This window comes from Hylobates moloch, unplaced genomic scaffold, assembly GCF_009828535.3.
Source record: "Hylobates moloch isolate HMO894 unplaced genomic scaffold, HMol_V3 SCAFFOLD_3, whole genome shotgun sequence".
NCBI classification, from domain to species: domain Eukaryota; kingdom Metazoa; phylum Chordata; class Mammalia; order Primates; family Hylobatidae; genus Hylobates; species Hylobates moloch.
This window is the reverse complement of record NW_026652278.1, coordinates 16,089,869-16,105,655: the sequence shown is the minus strand read 5'-3', so window position 1 is coordinate 16,105,655 and position 15,787 is coordinate 16,089,869. Positions and strand designations below refer to the sequence as shown.

At 41.2% G+C, this 15,787-nt stretch overlaps 1 protein-coding gene across 2 annotated transcripts in view; it reads right to left on the bottom strand.

Annotated features, from left to right (window-relative positions):
• The window catches only part of PDZD8 (PDZ domain containing 8), a 100,832-nt gene extending 85,511 nt beyond the window's left edge, over window positions 1–15,321 (bottom strand). For both annotated transcript variants that reach the window (XM_032176730.2, XM_032176739.2), the window contains exon 1: window positions 14,220–15,321. In XM_032176730.2, the coding sequence (XP_032032621.1) occupies window positions 14,220–15,091 (872 nt within the window). In that variant the 5' untranslated portion in view covers window positions 15,092–15,321. The remainder of the gene's footprint in view (window positions 1–14,219) is intronic.
• Window positions 15,322–15,787: the final 466 nt, after the last annotated feature.

Sequence of the window (15,787 nt, the reverse complement as noted above, 5' to 3'; positions counted from 1 at the left end):
AATAAACTGAATCTCTTCTGAAGTCTTGTGCACTCTGGACAAAGATGGTGTTAAATATTTACTAAATAAACTGAATCTCTTCTGAAGTCTTGTGGACTGAAAGAGAAAATGCTTTAAAGCAAAATTACCACCTCCCTACTACGGTAAAGATACGAACAATGAAGTTTATGAAACAGAAATCTGGTCTTCTTTAGCTAGTCAGATGTATCAAACAGACAAAAATTCCTTTCCAAATATTAAGGGACAACAAAAAATCTGAACAAGACAAATAAGGAGAAGTTAACATAGTCACTCCTCCACGTCTATGGGTTCTGCATCCTTGGATTCAACCCCAGATTTTAAAAAAAGACTATTGCGACTGTACAGAACTTGATGTACAAATCTTTTGTTCTTATTATTATTCACTAAACAATACAGTATAAGAACTATTTATATAGCATTTACATTGTATTAGGCATTATAAGTAATCTAGAGATGATTTAAAGTATACAGGTGGATATGCTTAGGTTATATGCAAATACTATGCCATTTTATATCAGGGACTTGAGCATCTGTGGATTTTGGTATCCTGGTGGAATGGGGAGGGTCCTGGGACCAATCCCCCATGGATACTGAGGGATGATTATGTTTTAAGGTTATAACTGTCCAGCTTTCTCCTAATTTTTCCCTATCCAAATAAAAGTAAAACATCTTCTAAAGTACATAAATGATTTTAATACTATCTGTATCTCTGCATCTGTTAGTTTGTAAGTACCTAACTCAAGTTAGAACTTACTAAAGGAAAATATTTATCGGATAAACAGTTTGTATATACTTATTTGAGAGAAATCCCTACATTAAACCTATGCCAGGATAAGATGCAGCCTGCAGAAATAACAGCAAAGTGAATAATAAATAATGTCATCTTACATTTACATAATTATTTTCTCTAAGAACGTTTAAAACTTCAGATTTTTCATTTAATTTAGTCTCAAAAATAACAAGTTGCATGACTTGTCCAAGGATATACTAAACCAACAAATCAGTAGTAATTCCAGAAACAGAACAGGAATTCCTCATCTTCTAATCCTACTGTTTCAGGGCAAGAGGCCAAGTTACTTTCAAGAGAAATCATAAGAGCACAGATATCCTCTAGACTCTAACAATTATTACTAAGAGTCTGGTTCAATCAATGCTTGTTGAGTGGCATGATTCTCAGAATTATGGAGTCCAAATCCTAACTCTGTAGTATTAAGAAGTTCAAATATTTTGAGTAAGCAACTTACTCAAATATTTTAAGTAGATAATTTATTCACTTTAAGTAAGCAATTTACCTAAGATGGGCTATAATTTAGATATACTGTATTCATTGACTTTATTTTACAGACTAAGACTGTCAAGAATTTTCTCTTTACATTTCATTAATCTCAAAATATCTGAAGTAAATTTAGTTTGTACTACCTACCACTCCAGCATTAGTAAACAAAAGGACACATATTTTACTATAAATATTTAGTTAAATTCTTTCCATGGCAAGAGTTTGCCATTCTGGTCCTGATTAAAATCCAAAGAGTTAAACATTAAGAATGAAAAAGATTTCCAAATACTGAAATACATCAGATATCACCTGTCCTAAATTTTACAGAAAATAATATTATACTTAGGAATGGTGAAAACAAAATAAGATTTTCAGTGCATTATAAAAATAATTACCATACAAATGAAATTTGCTATAACAGAATGGCTTTTATTTCAGCCACAGCAGGTTTCAGAGAACAAAAAGCTTTGAATTATTTATTTGCATGACAAAATGACTAAGGTAGTAAGACCGTATAGTCAGCAACCACATCCTTAGTAATAAGTGTTAGTATAATCCAGTATGTATGAAAGACGATTGTGTAAAAAGGACAAAAAATTAGCATACAACAGAAACACCAGATGCACTATTCAGAAGATATTGATGTCTCCATGAAAGTTGTATCTGAGAACAGAACAGTCATTTTTCAAAATAGAGATTCTTGTAGCCAGCTACTAAATAGAAATTGTATCTCCCTATCACTATTACTTAAGATTTCACAGCAAAAAACAATAGTTACTTATAACTGTAGATTACACAGGTAGGATATTATAGAGTTCATCCTAGAAGAAACACCATTTCTAAAAAGTAGTTAGGTTGCAAGTATCTATTTAACTGGTACCTTATCAATGACTTAAGTATACATAATAGGTACGTAATACAAAAGAATAAACCCAATGAGGATATTTTTACTATGCTATTCAAGCATTTTTGTTTTTAAGTACATACCAACAAGAACTATTAACGCTGGGAAGTGAAAAATTTTCTAGCTTTTCTATCAAAGTTATGCAAATCAAAGCCCAGACATTCAGTACCCCACCCACCATATCATCAGCTCCATTCTCCCTACAATACATGAAGAATTCACAGGCATAAATACTCGATGTGCTGATTAGAGAATAAAGAGAAATGTGTTCTAAAGCATTCTGATTTCATGAAAATTGGCAATTATATACCAGACTAGTAAAAGCAAGTTTGATTGTTATTCTATATCAATCCAAGAAAAGTATAATCTACAGTTTATCAATATTGACCTTTCTAAAAATGTGAATTAAAAATCAAGTCTTCTGGAGTGTCAGAGAAAGTTGCAAACACATCTGTGTTTAGTATTTTGTTTGTGTGTGGGAATGAGAGAAGGATACTGTGTCAGTATGGTGCCTGGACAGACCTTGAATTCAACATGGTTAACTGCTGGAGACCACAATCAACATAATTTATGGGTGTGTGTGTGTGTGTGTGTGTGTGTGTGAGAGTGTGTGTGTGTCTGTGTATCTGTCTAAAAAGAAGGCACTCTCCTTCAATACTGATTTCACAACAGTATTGGGTTACATGTCATCAGCCTGTGTTTACAATGACAATGTTTAACCATAAAAAATGTTATGTTCCATAAATTATGTTTAAGAAACCAAAATCTATATCTCTGTTTTGGTACCAGTACCATGCTGTTTTGGTTACTGCAGCCTTGTAGTATAGTTTGAAGTCAGGTAGCGTGTTGCCTCCAGCTTTGTTCTTTTGGCTTAGGATTGACTTGGTGATGCGGGCTCTTTTTTGGTTCCATATGAACTTTAAAGTAGTTTTTTCCAATTTTGTGAAGAAAGTCATCAGTAGCTTGATGGGGATGGCATTGAATCTATAAATTACCTTGGGCAGTATGGCCATTTTCATGATATTGATTCTTCCTACCCATGAGCATGGAATGTTCTTCCATTTGTTTGTATCCTCTTTTATTTTATTGAGCAGTGGTTTGTAGTTCTCCTTGAAGAGGTCCTTCACATCCCTTGTAAGTTGGATTCCTAGGTATTTTATTCTCTTTGAAGCGATTGTGAATGGGAGTTCACTCATGATTTGGCTGTTTGTCTGTTATTGGTGTGTAAGAATGCTTGTGATTTTTGTACATTGATTTTGTATCCTGAGACTCTGCTTAAGTTGCTTATCAGCTTAAGGAGATTTTGGGCTGAGACAATGGGGTTTTCTAGATATACAATCATGTCATCTGCTAACAGGGACAATTTGACTTCCTCTTTTCCTAATTGAATACCCTTTATTTCCTTCTCCTGCCTCATTGCCCTGGCCAGAACTTCCAACACTATGTTGAATAGGAGTGGTGAGAGAGGGCATCCCTGTCTTATGCCAGTTTTCAAAAGGAATACTTCCAGTTTTTGCCCATTCAGTATGATATTGGCTGTGGATTTGTCATAGACAGCTCTCATTATTTTGAGATACGTCCCATCAATACCTAATTTACTGAGTTTTTAGCATGAAGGTTGTTGAATTTTGTCAAAGGCCTTTTCTGCATCTGTTGAGATAACCATATGGTTTTTGTCTTTGGTTCTGTTTATATGCTGGATTACACTTATTGATTTGGGTATGTTGAACCAGCCTTGCATCCCAGGGATGAAGCCCACTTGATCATGGTGGATAAGCTTTTCGATGTGCTACTGGATTCTCACTCCTAGGTGGGAACTGAACAATGAGAACACATGGACACAGGAAGGGGAACATCACACTCCGGGGACTGTTGTGGGGTGGGGGGTAAATGACGAGTTAATGGGTGCAGCACACCAACATGGCACATGTATACATATGTAACAAACCTGCACATTCTGCACATGTACCCTAAAACTTAAAGTATAATAATAATAAAATAAAAAATAAATAAACAAATAAAAAAGAAACCAAAACCACAGCACTCAGATACATGTTTCAGTTCACTCTGTGAAAATTCATCACTGTACATTTAGGAGTGGGACAGTTTCTATATGCACACAGACAGACACACACACACACATATTATATTTCCATAAGAAGTTTGAGCAAAGAAAAATTCCAGCATTTAAAGGGCTAACCCACTTTTTTTTTTTTTTTAACATAATATGTTGAAAGGTGATATTTAACAGGGACCTAAAAAATGTTGGAGTGAGCTCTTTGGCTATCTGTGGGAAAAACACTCCAGAAGAAGGAATAGCAAAGGCTCTGTGGTGGGAGCATGCCTGGCGTATGAGAACAGCAAGGAGGCATGAACAGATTAAGTGAGAAGTAGTGATGAAAGATAAGGTCTGAGGCAGAGAGAATGGCTGAGAGTAGAGAAAAGCAGTAAATGAGTTGGATTTATACATATTATCTGAAGAGATATCCATGTTACACTTCACAAAATAATTTGCAGGGTCACATTCATATCATACTCTCATTTTACTAAGGGCAGAAGGAAGGAGGGAGTGAAAGTGGGGGCAGGAGGGAGGGAGAGGGAAGAAGGTAAGAGGAAGAGAGAGGGGCACCTCCTCAATATATATAAGAGGCTTGTATATGTATGCATGAGCATACAGTTAGGTTTAGACCTCAAACTTAACATGGGTATATCAGGGGATGAAATCAAAATGGAGAGGAGATTTTTAACTTCTTCATGCTCCTCAATACTATACAAATATATGCCAAAAAAAATGGCCAACCCCACCCCCCAAAATAAAAAAAAACCAACAAAATCTACCATGTACACAGAGATACAGGTAGAAGGATGTTTATGGTGCCATTATTTATATTAGTGAGAAACTGAAAAATTAACAAGGAATTGGTTAACTTACGGTACTAACGGTCAATGTAATTATAAGCATCTGTTAGAACAAATGAAGTAGGTATATATAGAAAACCCAAGATATAGTAAGTTTTAAATAAAAAGATGCTAACAATGAAGTATTGAGTATGATCCTGCCTTTATAAATTTATAACAAATTATAATACATTTAGAAAAATATGGAATAGTCCCCAAATTTAACAACAGTTTTAAGAAAAGATATTACAGAAGATTTTCACTTTGATACTACATATTTTCTAACAGCTTGAATTTTTTAAGTGAGTTTGTCACTCATTTGAAAGGGAAAAGAATGTAATGTGTCACCTAGAAAATATCTGATATATATCTAGTAAAATTAGTACTACTCATCTAAAGGTAAATAATTAACATGCATATCACATTTTTCCCTAGTACAAATACAGGAAGTGTACAGTTTTATGCCAGTCTTAGCAATTTGGCAAGAGAGATTTTGAAACTACTCTGTAAAACACCTACTAATGACCAGGTAGTTGGCTTTAAAACTTTCCAATTAAGTGTGATGTGCTCTGATGTCATGCCAAAAAAGTGTCAGTATGTCCTATGACTCTGAGATAAGAACAAAGTCATTTAATAATACTTGTTTCCTGGTGACACTGTTCTGAGAAAACAGAGAATATCATGGGAAGAAATGTTGAGTCAGTATTCAACTTTTAAACAAGGTATTTAGTGATAAGAACTCTAACTTGAAATTTCATATATTCTTATTGAACTATTGATCTAGAGTGCCTCAGCCTGCTATAAGGAATCTTAAGAGGAAAAAAAAAGAATGAAAGACATGATACACTTCATAGGATAGAGAGAGGGATTACCCCCTCCTCCAGCATTTTTAGAAACGGCTGAGCCATATGAATCCTTACACATTTTAAGAAGGTAAGCAAAATAATGAAGTGGTTAATATTGATTTTAGCATGTTAGTTTTAGTTATGTTTATGGTAGCAAAGTTGTATACCTCTGTCTGTGTTTATTTTTCAACCTGGAGTCTAAGGACCCTAAAAAAGCTTCAAGGGAACTATGAAATTAAATGAAATATTTTTATGCAGAAAATTCGTTTTCTGCAGAAATTTTCTGCAGGTTTCCAAAGGACAAGACCCTCAAAGATTTAAAAGTACTTTCAACGTACACATATATAGCTTCTTTTTTTGGTAAACATTGTAACAGTTTGGGGAGGGGTGTATTTTTAGGGTTTTTTTTTTTTAAGTTTAGAGCAGGGATCAGTGAATCTTTTCTGTAAAAGGCCAGATAGTATTTGTGGGTACATAAGGTCTGTCACTACCACCACCACCACCACCACTACCACCACTGTCACCACCATTACCACCACCACCACCACCACCACCAGTACTTCTTTTAACAACTTCAAACATAAAGTTTAAGAATGTAAAAACCATTCTTAATGCAGGGGCCTAACAGCAGCTAGTTTGCAGACCCCTGGTTTAGAGTAACAGTTGGTTTATCTCTGAAGAAATAATAGAGCATGAGCTCTGGAAGTCTAGGACCTTTTAAATTTAGGACTTTATGTCACTAATCCTCTGTAAATCTCATATTTCCACATCTGTAAAACTGAGATACCAACCTCTCCCACATAGGAGTTTTAACTATTGAGATTGCAACTGCATGGAAATGCCCACACAGTGCCTAATGAATACTTAGCAAACAGTGTTTTATTAGCCCCACCCTGCTCATATGATAGACTGTTAGTAATACTTGTAAGTCAACGTTTAGTGTTTGATCAGACATGCTCCTTCAACACAATCTACTTTATAATGATCTGCTTTGGCTATTTCCAGGAAGAAACTATGGCTTTTTGGGATAGCCAATGGATCTGTACATTACTGATTTGAATTTACAGCCTCCCGGCACGGCGTGAATCACTCCTGTAATCCCAGCATTTTGCAAGGCTGAGGCGGGGGGATCACTAGAATCCAGGAGTTGGAGACCAGCCTGGCCAACATGGTGAAACCCTGTCTGTACTAAATATACGAAAATTAGCCGGGTGTGGTGGCATACACCTACAATCTTAGCTACTTGGGAGGCTGAGGCAGGAGAACTGCTTGAACCCGGGAGGTGGAGGTTGCAGTGAGACAATATTGCACCACTGCACTCCAGCCTGGGCAAGAGTGAGACTCCGTCTCAAAAACAAAAAACAAAAAACACTATAGCCTCCTCAAAATGACTATTCTCCCCTCAATGAATAAAACAAATTTCTAGAGCAAAGATGTACTGTATCAATACATTATTCTCCATCTAAAGTGTTTTAAAAGCTGAAATTAAAATAATTCAAAGCAGCTCGAGGAAATCCAATGTGCAAGAAGTAAAATCAGCACTAAACTGGGTATTTAGGTGGAGTACACTTAGGTGTGCTAAGAAAGCTAATGCAGTGGCTCACACCTGTAATCCCAGCACTCTGGGAGGCCGAGGCAGGCAGAGCACCCGAAGTCAGAAGTTCAAGACCAGCCTGCCCAACATGGCAAAACCCCATCTCTACTAAAAATAAAAAAATTAGCTGGGCATTGTGGCACACGCCTGTGCGAGGCTGAGGCAGAAGAACTACTTGAACCTGAGAGGCGGAGGTTGCAGTGAGCCAAGATCATGCACCTGCACTCCAGCCTGGGCAACGAGAGAAAAAAAAAAAAAAAAAAGCTAAGGTCACAATGCATTATATACAGTACCACAGCAATCAGGTGTTTGCCTTAGCAGAGCAGAGATATTGATCTCTCCTGTTCCAGTTTCTCACAAAACTGAAGGGCTTAAATATTTCCAATGCCACTAAAATAAGCTTTACGTGTTCTTTGTTTTCCCTAGAAAGACTAACCCTGTAAGAGCATGAACTAGTTTATAACCATTTTTATCACGTTTACTATACCCACCACCACACTAGGTAGTATGCACTAAGCACTTACTGAAAATCAATGACTATTTTTTAAATGACATAATTATTCATCTCTAAGACAATGATCTTGCAATTCAACTTATACAGAGATATGACAAGAGATATAGAGATATGAGAAACAGTACAAGAAAAAGCACAATAGGTTAAAAATTAGCTATTACAAGATTATTCCAGCATAGCTAGAGTAATGCACAATGTCATTGTCTATTCTCCCCAAATATTAAAGGTTAGATTTCATATCAACATTAGTAAGTAAAATTATCATTATTATAACCATCAAGCTATTTTAAAATATTTTCCAATGTAATAGAAAGGAAAAAAGTATGAAAAAGTAAATAAATACAACATATTACACTTGACTTTACAAATGATTTTGTCAGTTTTCTGTGAATTTACTTTGAAAGATTTTGAGATATGGATTACTCAACTCATTAAATTCAAATACACTGTCAATAAGTTGATGCCCCCCTTTTCGGAGATCAGTGAAGTAAATGCTTACATAGTTTTTAATGACCCATTCCACTAAAGCAAACTATCCACCAAACTCAAACAAAAAGGAGCCGCTATCTACTTACCATCACTACATAGTAGAAAAATGGATTGCATTTCAAGGCATTTTTTTTTTTTTCTGGCAGAGTGACTTTTTAAAATTCAACATTATATTGGCAATGTTGTTGTTGTTTTTTTTTTTTTGAGACACTCTCAATCTGGAATGCAGTGGCGCGATCTTGGCTCACTGCAACCTCTGCCTCCTGGGTTCACGCAATTCTCATGCCTCAGCATCCCCGGCAGCTAGGACTGCAGGCGCGTGCCATTTTTAGTAGAAGCGGGGTTTCACCATGTTGACCAGGCTGGTCTCGAACTCCTGACCTCAAGTGATCCACCCACCTTGGCCTCCCAAAGTGCTGAGATTACAGGCATGAGCCACCATGCCAGGCCTGACAATGTCTTTTATTTATTTATTTATTTTTACTTTTTGAGATAGAGTCTTGCTCTGTTGCCCAGGCTGGAGTGCAGTGGTGTGATCTCAGCTTGCAGCAATCTCTGCCTCTCAGGTTCAAGCGATTCTCCTGCCTCAGCCTCCTGAGTAACTGGAATTACAGGCATGTGCCACCATTCCCAGCTAATTTTTGTATTTTTAGTAGAGATGGGGTTTCGCCATGTTGGCCAGGCTGGTCTCAAACTCCTGACCTCAAGTGATCCGCCTGCCTTGCCCTCCCAAAGTGCTGGGATTACAGGAGTGAGCCACTGCACCTGGCCAACAATGTCTTTTAAAAAATAAAATTGCTCTATGACAGTCCCTTCAAAAATGTAATTAAAAGAAGGATAAAAATGATCACCTTCCCTCTCCACTCCAGCTATTAAGTCTTCCCATTTTCACTAATTAGCAACAGTAATGCTCCCTATTTACTCCTCCAGGAAGGGTCTCAAATTCATATAACTCCAAGCCAGGCAAGTACATCAGTTAAGCACAGCAAATAAGGGGGGGACTATAAACTCCACCTAGGAGCTTACACACCGAGTTTCAACCCCAAAGCTGCTACTACAGTCCATCTCTCCATCCTGTTGTTGCTCTGAGAAATGCAGAACTGGTGCTATAAGATACTCCAATTTTTCCTAACAGAAGCCACAAATTCAAAATACACAGAATTTTCCATTTTTTAAATAGTGCAGGCCAAATAAAAAGCACCTGCAAACTGAATCTGCTTGTCTGTATACAATAATACTCCAGGAACAGAAGCATCAGTAAGAATCTCAAATATTTGACTCCTAAACCCTAAACACAGCTCCCTACCCAGAGACTATTACTCAGACTTCATGTTGAAGTTGAATTATCCACGTAGTAAAAGAACATTAGTGGTAATCTTTCTCCCTTGAGGATGGATTCTGAGGTTCATTTAAAAAAAAATTGCTATTATAATATACTAAAGTATTTTAATTAAAAAATCAAAACAATTAACATTGAGGTGGATGAATGAAATTCCTAACTTGAATAAATCTGTAAACATATTGTCTACATATTATAATTCATTTTGTAAAATAAAATGTTTTACAAACATTGTAAGTTTGTTAACTTGGGTAAAATGAAATGTCAGTCAGCTGGGTCCTTAGAAAGCAACCACTTGAGCAACTTAGCATCTCTAGGTGAAACATCACGAACTGGCAGTCCAGAGAGGCTGATTCACTTTAGCAACACGAAAAAGGCAAAATAAATAAAGGGAGAAAGAAGTAACAACAACAATGTTAACTGGCAAGATATTTCTGTTATGTAATGATTACAAATGCCAAAGGATCCTAAGACTCCATACAATTCTCTTTACTGCTTTAGCTCTACTAAGAAGATTAGATAGCTAAAAAATAATAAACTAGGCTGGACACAGTGGCTCACACATGTAACCCCAGCACTTTGGGAGGCCGAGGGGGGCAGACTGCCTGAAGTCAGGAGTTCGAAACCAGCCTGGCCAACGTGGTGAAAGCTGTCTCTTCTATTTGGAAACACAATTCTGCTCAATTAAAAAGGAAATGCCATGTGGGACAGTACCCAAAGATTCAGCTTCATGATTTACTTTTAAAAGGATCCTCTAAAATGACCAATTTAAGAAAAAAAAAATCAGCTTTATAGTCATACTCTTCTCAAGAGTTCTAGGTTAGTTTGGAAAGATATCCCACATATTTATCATATCGACGGCATGCTTTAAAAAATAAATCACTTAAGAACAACATTGTGTGTGTGTGTGTGTGTGTGTGTGTGTGTGTGTGTTTAAAGGTGGCCTGGCCTTATCAGAGCTGCGTTTTGCCACTTGAAAGCTGTGTGACTTTAAGCAAATTATTTAACTACTCTGAGCTCCATTTCCTCATCTGTAAAAAAAGATGAACACTAGCTAGTTTAATTTTCCCTGTGAGAAGTATGCTATATCTTAGATGTACTGTAATTCATTCTTATCTGAAACTTGAATCAGTCCCACATCATCACCAGTTTGTTTATTTATTTATTTACTTATTTATTTTGGAGACGGAGTCTCACTCTGTCGCTCAGGCTGGAGTGCAGTGGTGCGATATCGGCTCGCTGCAACCTCTGCCTCCCAGGTACAAGCCATTCTCCTGCCTCAGCCTCCAGAGTAGCTGGGATTACAGGTGCCCGCCACCACGCCCAGCTAATTTTTGCATTTTTACTAGAGACGGGGTTTCATCAGGTTGGCCAGGCTGGTCTCACACTCCTGACCTCAAGTAATCCGCCTATCTTGGCCTGGCAAAGTGCTGGGATCACAGGCGTGAACCACTGCACCTGGCCCATCACCAGTTTAAAACACTGGACAGAACAGCTACACAGACAAGAAGTCATCACTTGCTGGGGCAGCCCTTTTCATCGCCATACTTGTTATTTTCTTCTACTAAGCTAAAACCGGCTTCCTGGCTACTTCAACCCCATCAATCCCACTCTAGTTTAAATCTTACAAAGGGTTGGGCAAGGTGGCTCACATCTGTAATCCCAGCACTTTGGGAGGCTGAGGTGGGAGGATCACTTGAATGAACCCAGGAGTTCCAGGCTAGCCTGGGCAACAAAGCAACACCCATCTCTACAAAAAAATTTTTTTTAAATTAGCCAGGTGTGGTGGCGCACACCTGTGGTCCTAACTACTTGGAAGGTTGAGATGGGAGGACTGCTTGAGCCCAGGAGGTCGAAGCTGCTGTGAGCCATGATCCTGCCACTGTACTCCAGCTCTGGGCAACCGAACAAAATCCTGTCTCAACAAACAAAAAACACAAAAAAATTACTAAGTATAGCTAATTCAATTCTCACTAGACTCTAAGCTTCTTGAGGGCTGAGTTCAAGTATTGTTCAGTACTGAAATCCCAGCACCTACAACAAGGATAAGCATATGGCAGGTGTACAATAAACATTTACAGATTGAGTGATATGCTCTGTGCAGCTGACTGAACATTGAGATGCCATCTAGTATAAATAGCACAGATATGTATACTTCTGGAAATGATCATTTAATGCTTCACGTTTAGAAGTTGAAATATCATAACCAAATTCATGCTGTGTTTTTAAAAAAAATCCCTTCAGATATAAGTGAAAAGCAATTTTGCCATACTTTTAAATGGTTATGTTATTCAATGATACAGATCATAGTTTTTCAAATAAACTTCTCAATGCCTCCATAACTTATTCATAACTTACTTCAGATTTACCTAAATTCCAAGTCTACATTAAAAAAAAAATCTCAAAATGATATGTAACCTCACTGTCATTGGTTATTCTACAAATTTCAAAATAATAATCTAGTCAAATTGTATTAACTGAAGGCTACCAGAAAACATCACAATTGAAGTTGTGATAGAATACCAAAATCTCTAGCAACTTTTTCTCATGACTTTTTTGGCAACACACTGCTATAAATAAACATCTCTCACTGCTTAAACACTAGAACCGAGTTATAATTTAGTCACTGATATTCCCAGAGGTTAAAAGTAAGCTTCATAAAGTATGTTCTACTTCACAGAACCGGAAATCAAACACAGTGAACAACCAGTTCACCACCCTCCGCAAATCTATGGAAATATTTCCATTACAAAGTAAATTTCTCCTGCCACCCAAATTTTAAGCTGTCACTCTGTGCTGTTAGCCTAAACAAAACATAATTGGTAAGGTACATCTGCCACATACACAAGTCAATAATCCATTCCAAACCCAAAATATTTCTGGATTATCTTGCTCCTGAAAATTGACACAGGTAGAAAATTAGTGATCCAGAAATAGGCAACTTCCACTAAAAGGCAAGTAAAATTAGGTACGCAAAATACAAGACTGACATAATTTTATAGTAAAGGGCAAAATTTTAAAGGCTCAAATGTCTTAGCGAATACAAAATTAAAGGAGGACAGAAAGAGAAGTTAAAAATTCAGCTTTTTACAAAAGAAATAGCACCTTCCACTCCACCTCTAGCCCTAAAAATGTCTTTCCCCTTCCACTCCTACAATATTAAAACAAAATTTATATACTACTCAAAACTGTATACTACAAAATTTGAGCCATCAGATGCTGGAAGGCTTAAACAAAATTAAAATCACTACCTAACATTAAAATACAATTTGTACAGTGACTTCAGGTCCCTTGAGAGAAGAACTTACAGTCACAGAGAGTAAATGCTTGATGGGCAGAGTCTGGATCTGTGTTCCACAATCTACCCAAAATGGGCAAATGACATTAATACAAAATGTAAAGGACACTATGTACAGGCTCCCAACTCCTTTCCCATCTGCTGTGGAAAGTATTCCTGGGCCGGGCGCGGTGGTCCACTCCTGTAATCCTAACACTTTGGGAGGCCGAGGCGGGTGGATTACTTGAGGTCAGGAGTTCGAAACCAGCCTGGCCAATACGGTGAAACCCCGTCTCTACAAAAAAATACAAAAAAAAAAAAAAAAAATTAGCTGGGCGTGGTGCTATATGCCTGTAACCCCAGCTACTTGGGAGGCTGAGGCAGGAGAATCACTCGAACCCGGGAGGCAGAGGTTGCAGAGAGCCGAGATCGCGCCACTGCACTCCAGCCTGGGAGACAGAGCAAGACTGTCTCAAAAACAAAAACAAACAGAAAAAACCCACAAAAGTATTCCTTTGCAAGAGCTACCACCTCTGCCTTGGAAGGTGTCAAACCATCAAAGCAAAAGTGGCTTGCAATGTCAAATTAGCACAGACCTGGGCTATAAGCACACCCTTCACGCGTGTACCGTGTCCAGGAACAATTTCTCAAAGCGGCCAAGGTGATGCTGCAAAGCCAGTGACGCGGCTGCCCTCAATGCAGCAACCACATAGAGAGAGAGTTTCTCAACAGTCCCAGAAGCGACTCCTGGGGATTAGGGTAGGCTTCCCTTCCATTTCCAATATGCTGCTTATAAAAGGAGACGATTCTGCCCTCCTTGACAGCACCTTGAGTCCCCATGAACACGGGAAAAGGTTTCTAGCTCCTATCAATGCCGTTCGGAAGCAAAGCAAGTGTTCACGACTCGCCTTGATCTGGGGCCCTGTCCAGGGTTGGGAAGACCCCAGAAGCAGGCGCCAGGACAGAAATGAGCCTTTGCCCTTCCCAATCCACGCAGCCAGCAGTGTCCCGCCCAGGCCCGGGTTCCCGGCAGCCAGGCCCCCTCCCCGACCTCCAGCTCACCTGATCTTGTAATTCGGCAGGGTGTGCTTGCGCTTGATGATCTTCTTGAGCTGGTTGACGATGATGGAGGTGAGCTGGGGCATGGGCCGCCCTTCAAACTGGGAGCGCACCTCGAAGTCGATCAGCGGGTCCTCCACGAAGGAGAAGAACCAGTGGGTGAAGGGCACGCGCGTGAAGACCAAGCGCAGCCTCCCCACCACGCGGGACAGCTTGACAAACAAGTAGGCGGACTTGCCGAAGACCAGGTCCACGTCGATGGCCAAGTGGAAGCCCCCGTTGTACTCCACCTCCGCCTCGAAGGCCAGCTCCTCGGGGCAGGCGGCGGGCAGCGCCTCCCCTTCAGGGCCGTCGGGCTCCCCGGTGGCCGAGGGCACGACGGGCCGGACGAGCCGGATGGTCTTGATGAAGGGCACCGTCTCGCCCAGGAACACGTCCCGCAGGCTCAGCCCCTCCAGGAGGCGCCCGGCCGTCTTGGTCTGCAGCAGCTCCTCGAACTCCACCTTGATCTTCTTGGTGACCCAGCGGCGGGTCAGCGCGGTGTCCCGCAACTCCCGGAACAGGAATAGAATGGTGGCGTTGAGGAAGTAGCAAGTCTCCCACGTCGGCGGGGCGGGGGTCTCGGGGGCAGCGGTGGGGGTCGCGCCGCCCTCAGGGGCCGCTCCGGAGGGCTCCTCATCCCGGCCGCCGCCATAAAGGTACTCCCTTAGGAGCAGGCCCGGCACTGGCTTGATGTAGCGGAAGCCCTCGCCCGCGCGGGCGGCCTCGTCCGCCGGCGGCTCGGGCTGTCTGCGGTACAGCAGGAGGAACTGGGCGAGAAGCGTGAGGAAGGAACCCAGCACGGCCGACGCCAGGATCATGAGCAACAGCCCCATCCCGCCACCGCCTCCGCCCGGGCCCCTACTCCCGCGCCCACAGCGCCGCTTTCTTCACGCCGCCGCCCCCGCTGCCTCCATCTTGAGGACATCGGGCGGCTGGGTCGGGGCGAGCACCGTGGGCCTCGTCCAGAGGCTCGGGCCGGCGCGGTGCGGCGCCCGAGCCCGCAGCGGCCCGCGCCTCCTCAGACGTTCCCGAAGGGCCGGTGTGGCGGCGGCGGCGGCGGGGCCAGGACCGGCGCCTCCCTCAGGCCTCCGCTCATTGGACGAGCAGCGCGTGACGTCAGAGGCGTGCTCGCTCCGGCGGCGTCGCCCAGGAGTCGGCGCCCGGGCGCGCGGACGCGGGCGCTCCTTTACCTCTCTGCGGCCCTTCTAACCTCTTCCCCCCGCGCCAACATTCCAGTCTCCGCGGCGCGCGCCGCCACCCACGTGGCCGTCACTTCTGGAGCTGCAGTCAGGATCTGGGAGGACTGCTGGGGAGGCGGGCTGGAGGATAAGGAGGTCCGGCGGAGCGGGCCTGACGCGTTCCGGATGCCGGCCATCCCTTTATCCTCTGCTGCGCCCATCCCCCGTCTCTGGCCGCAGTCCCCGCGGTTACCTCCGCAGCGGCGTCGCTCATCCTGCGGTGTGCTTCTTCCACTCGCGCCCGTGACAGCCTGGCTGGCGGCGGCGCTTTCCCTGCGGGCAGCACCGCAG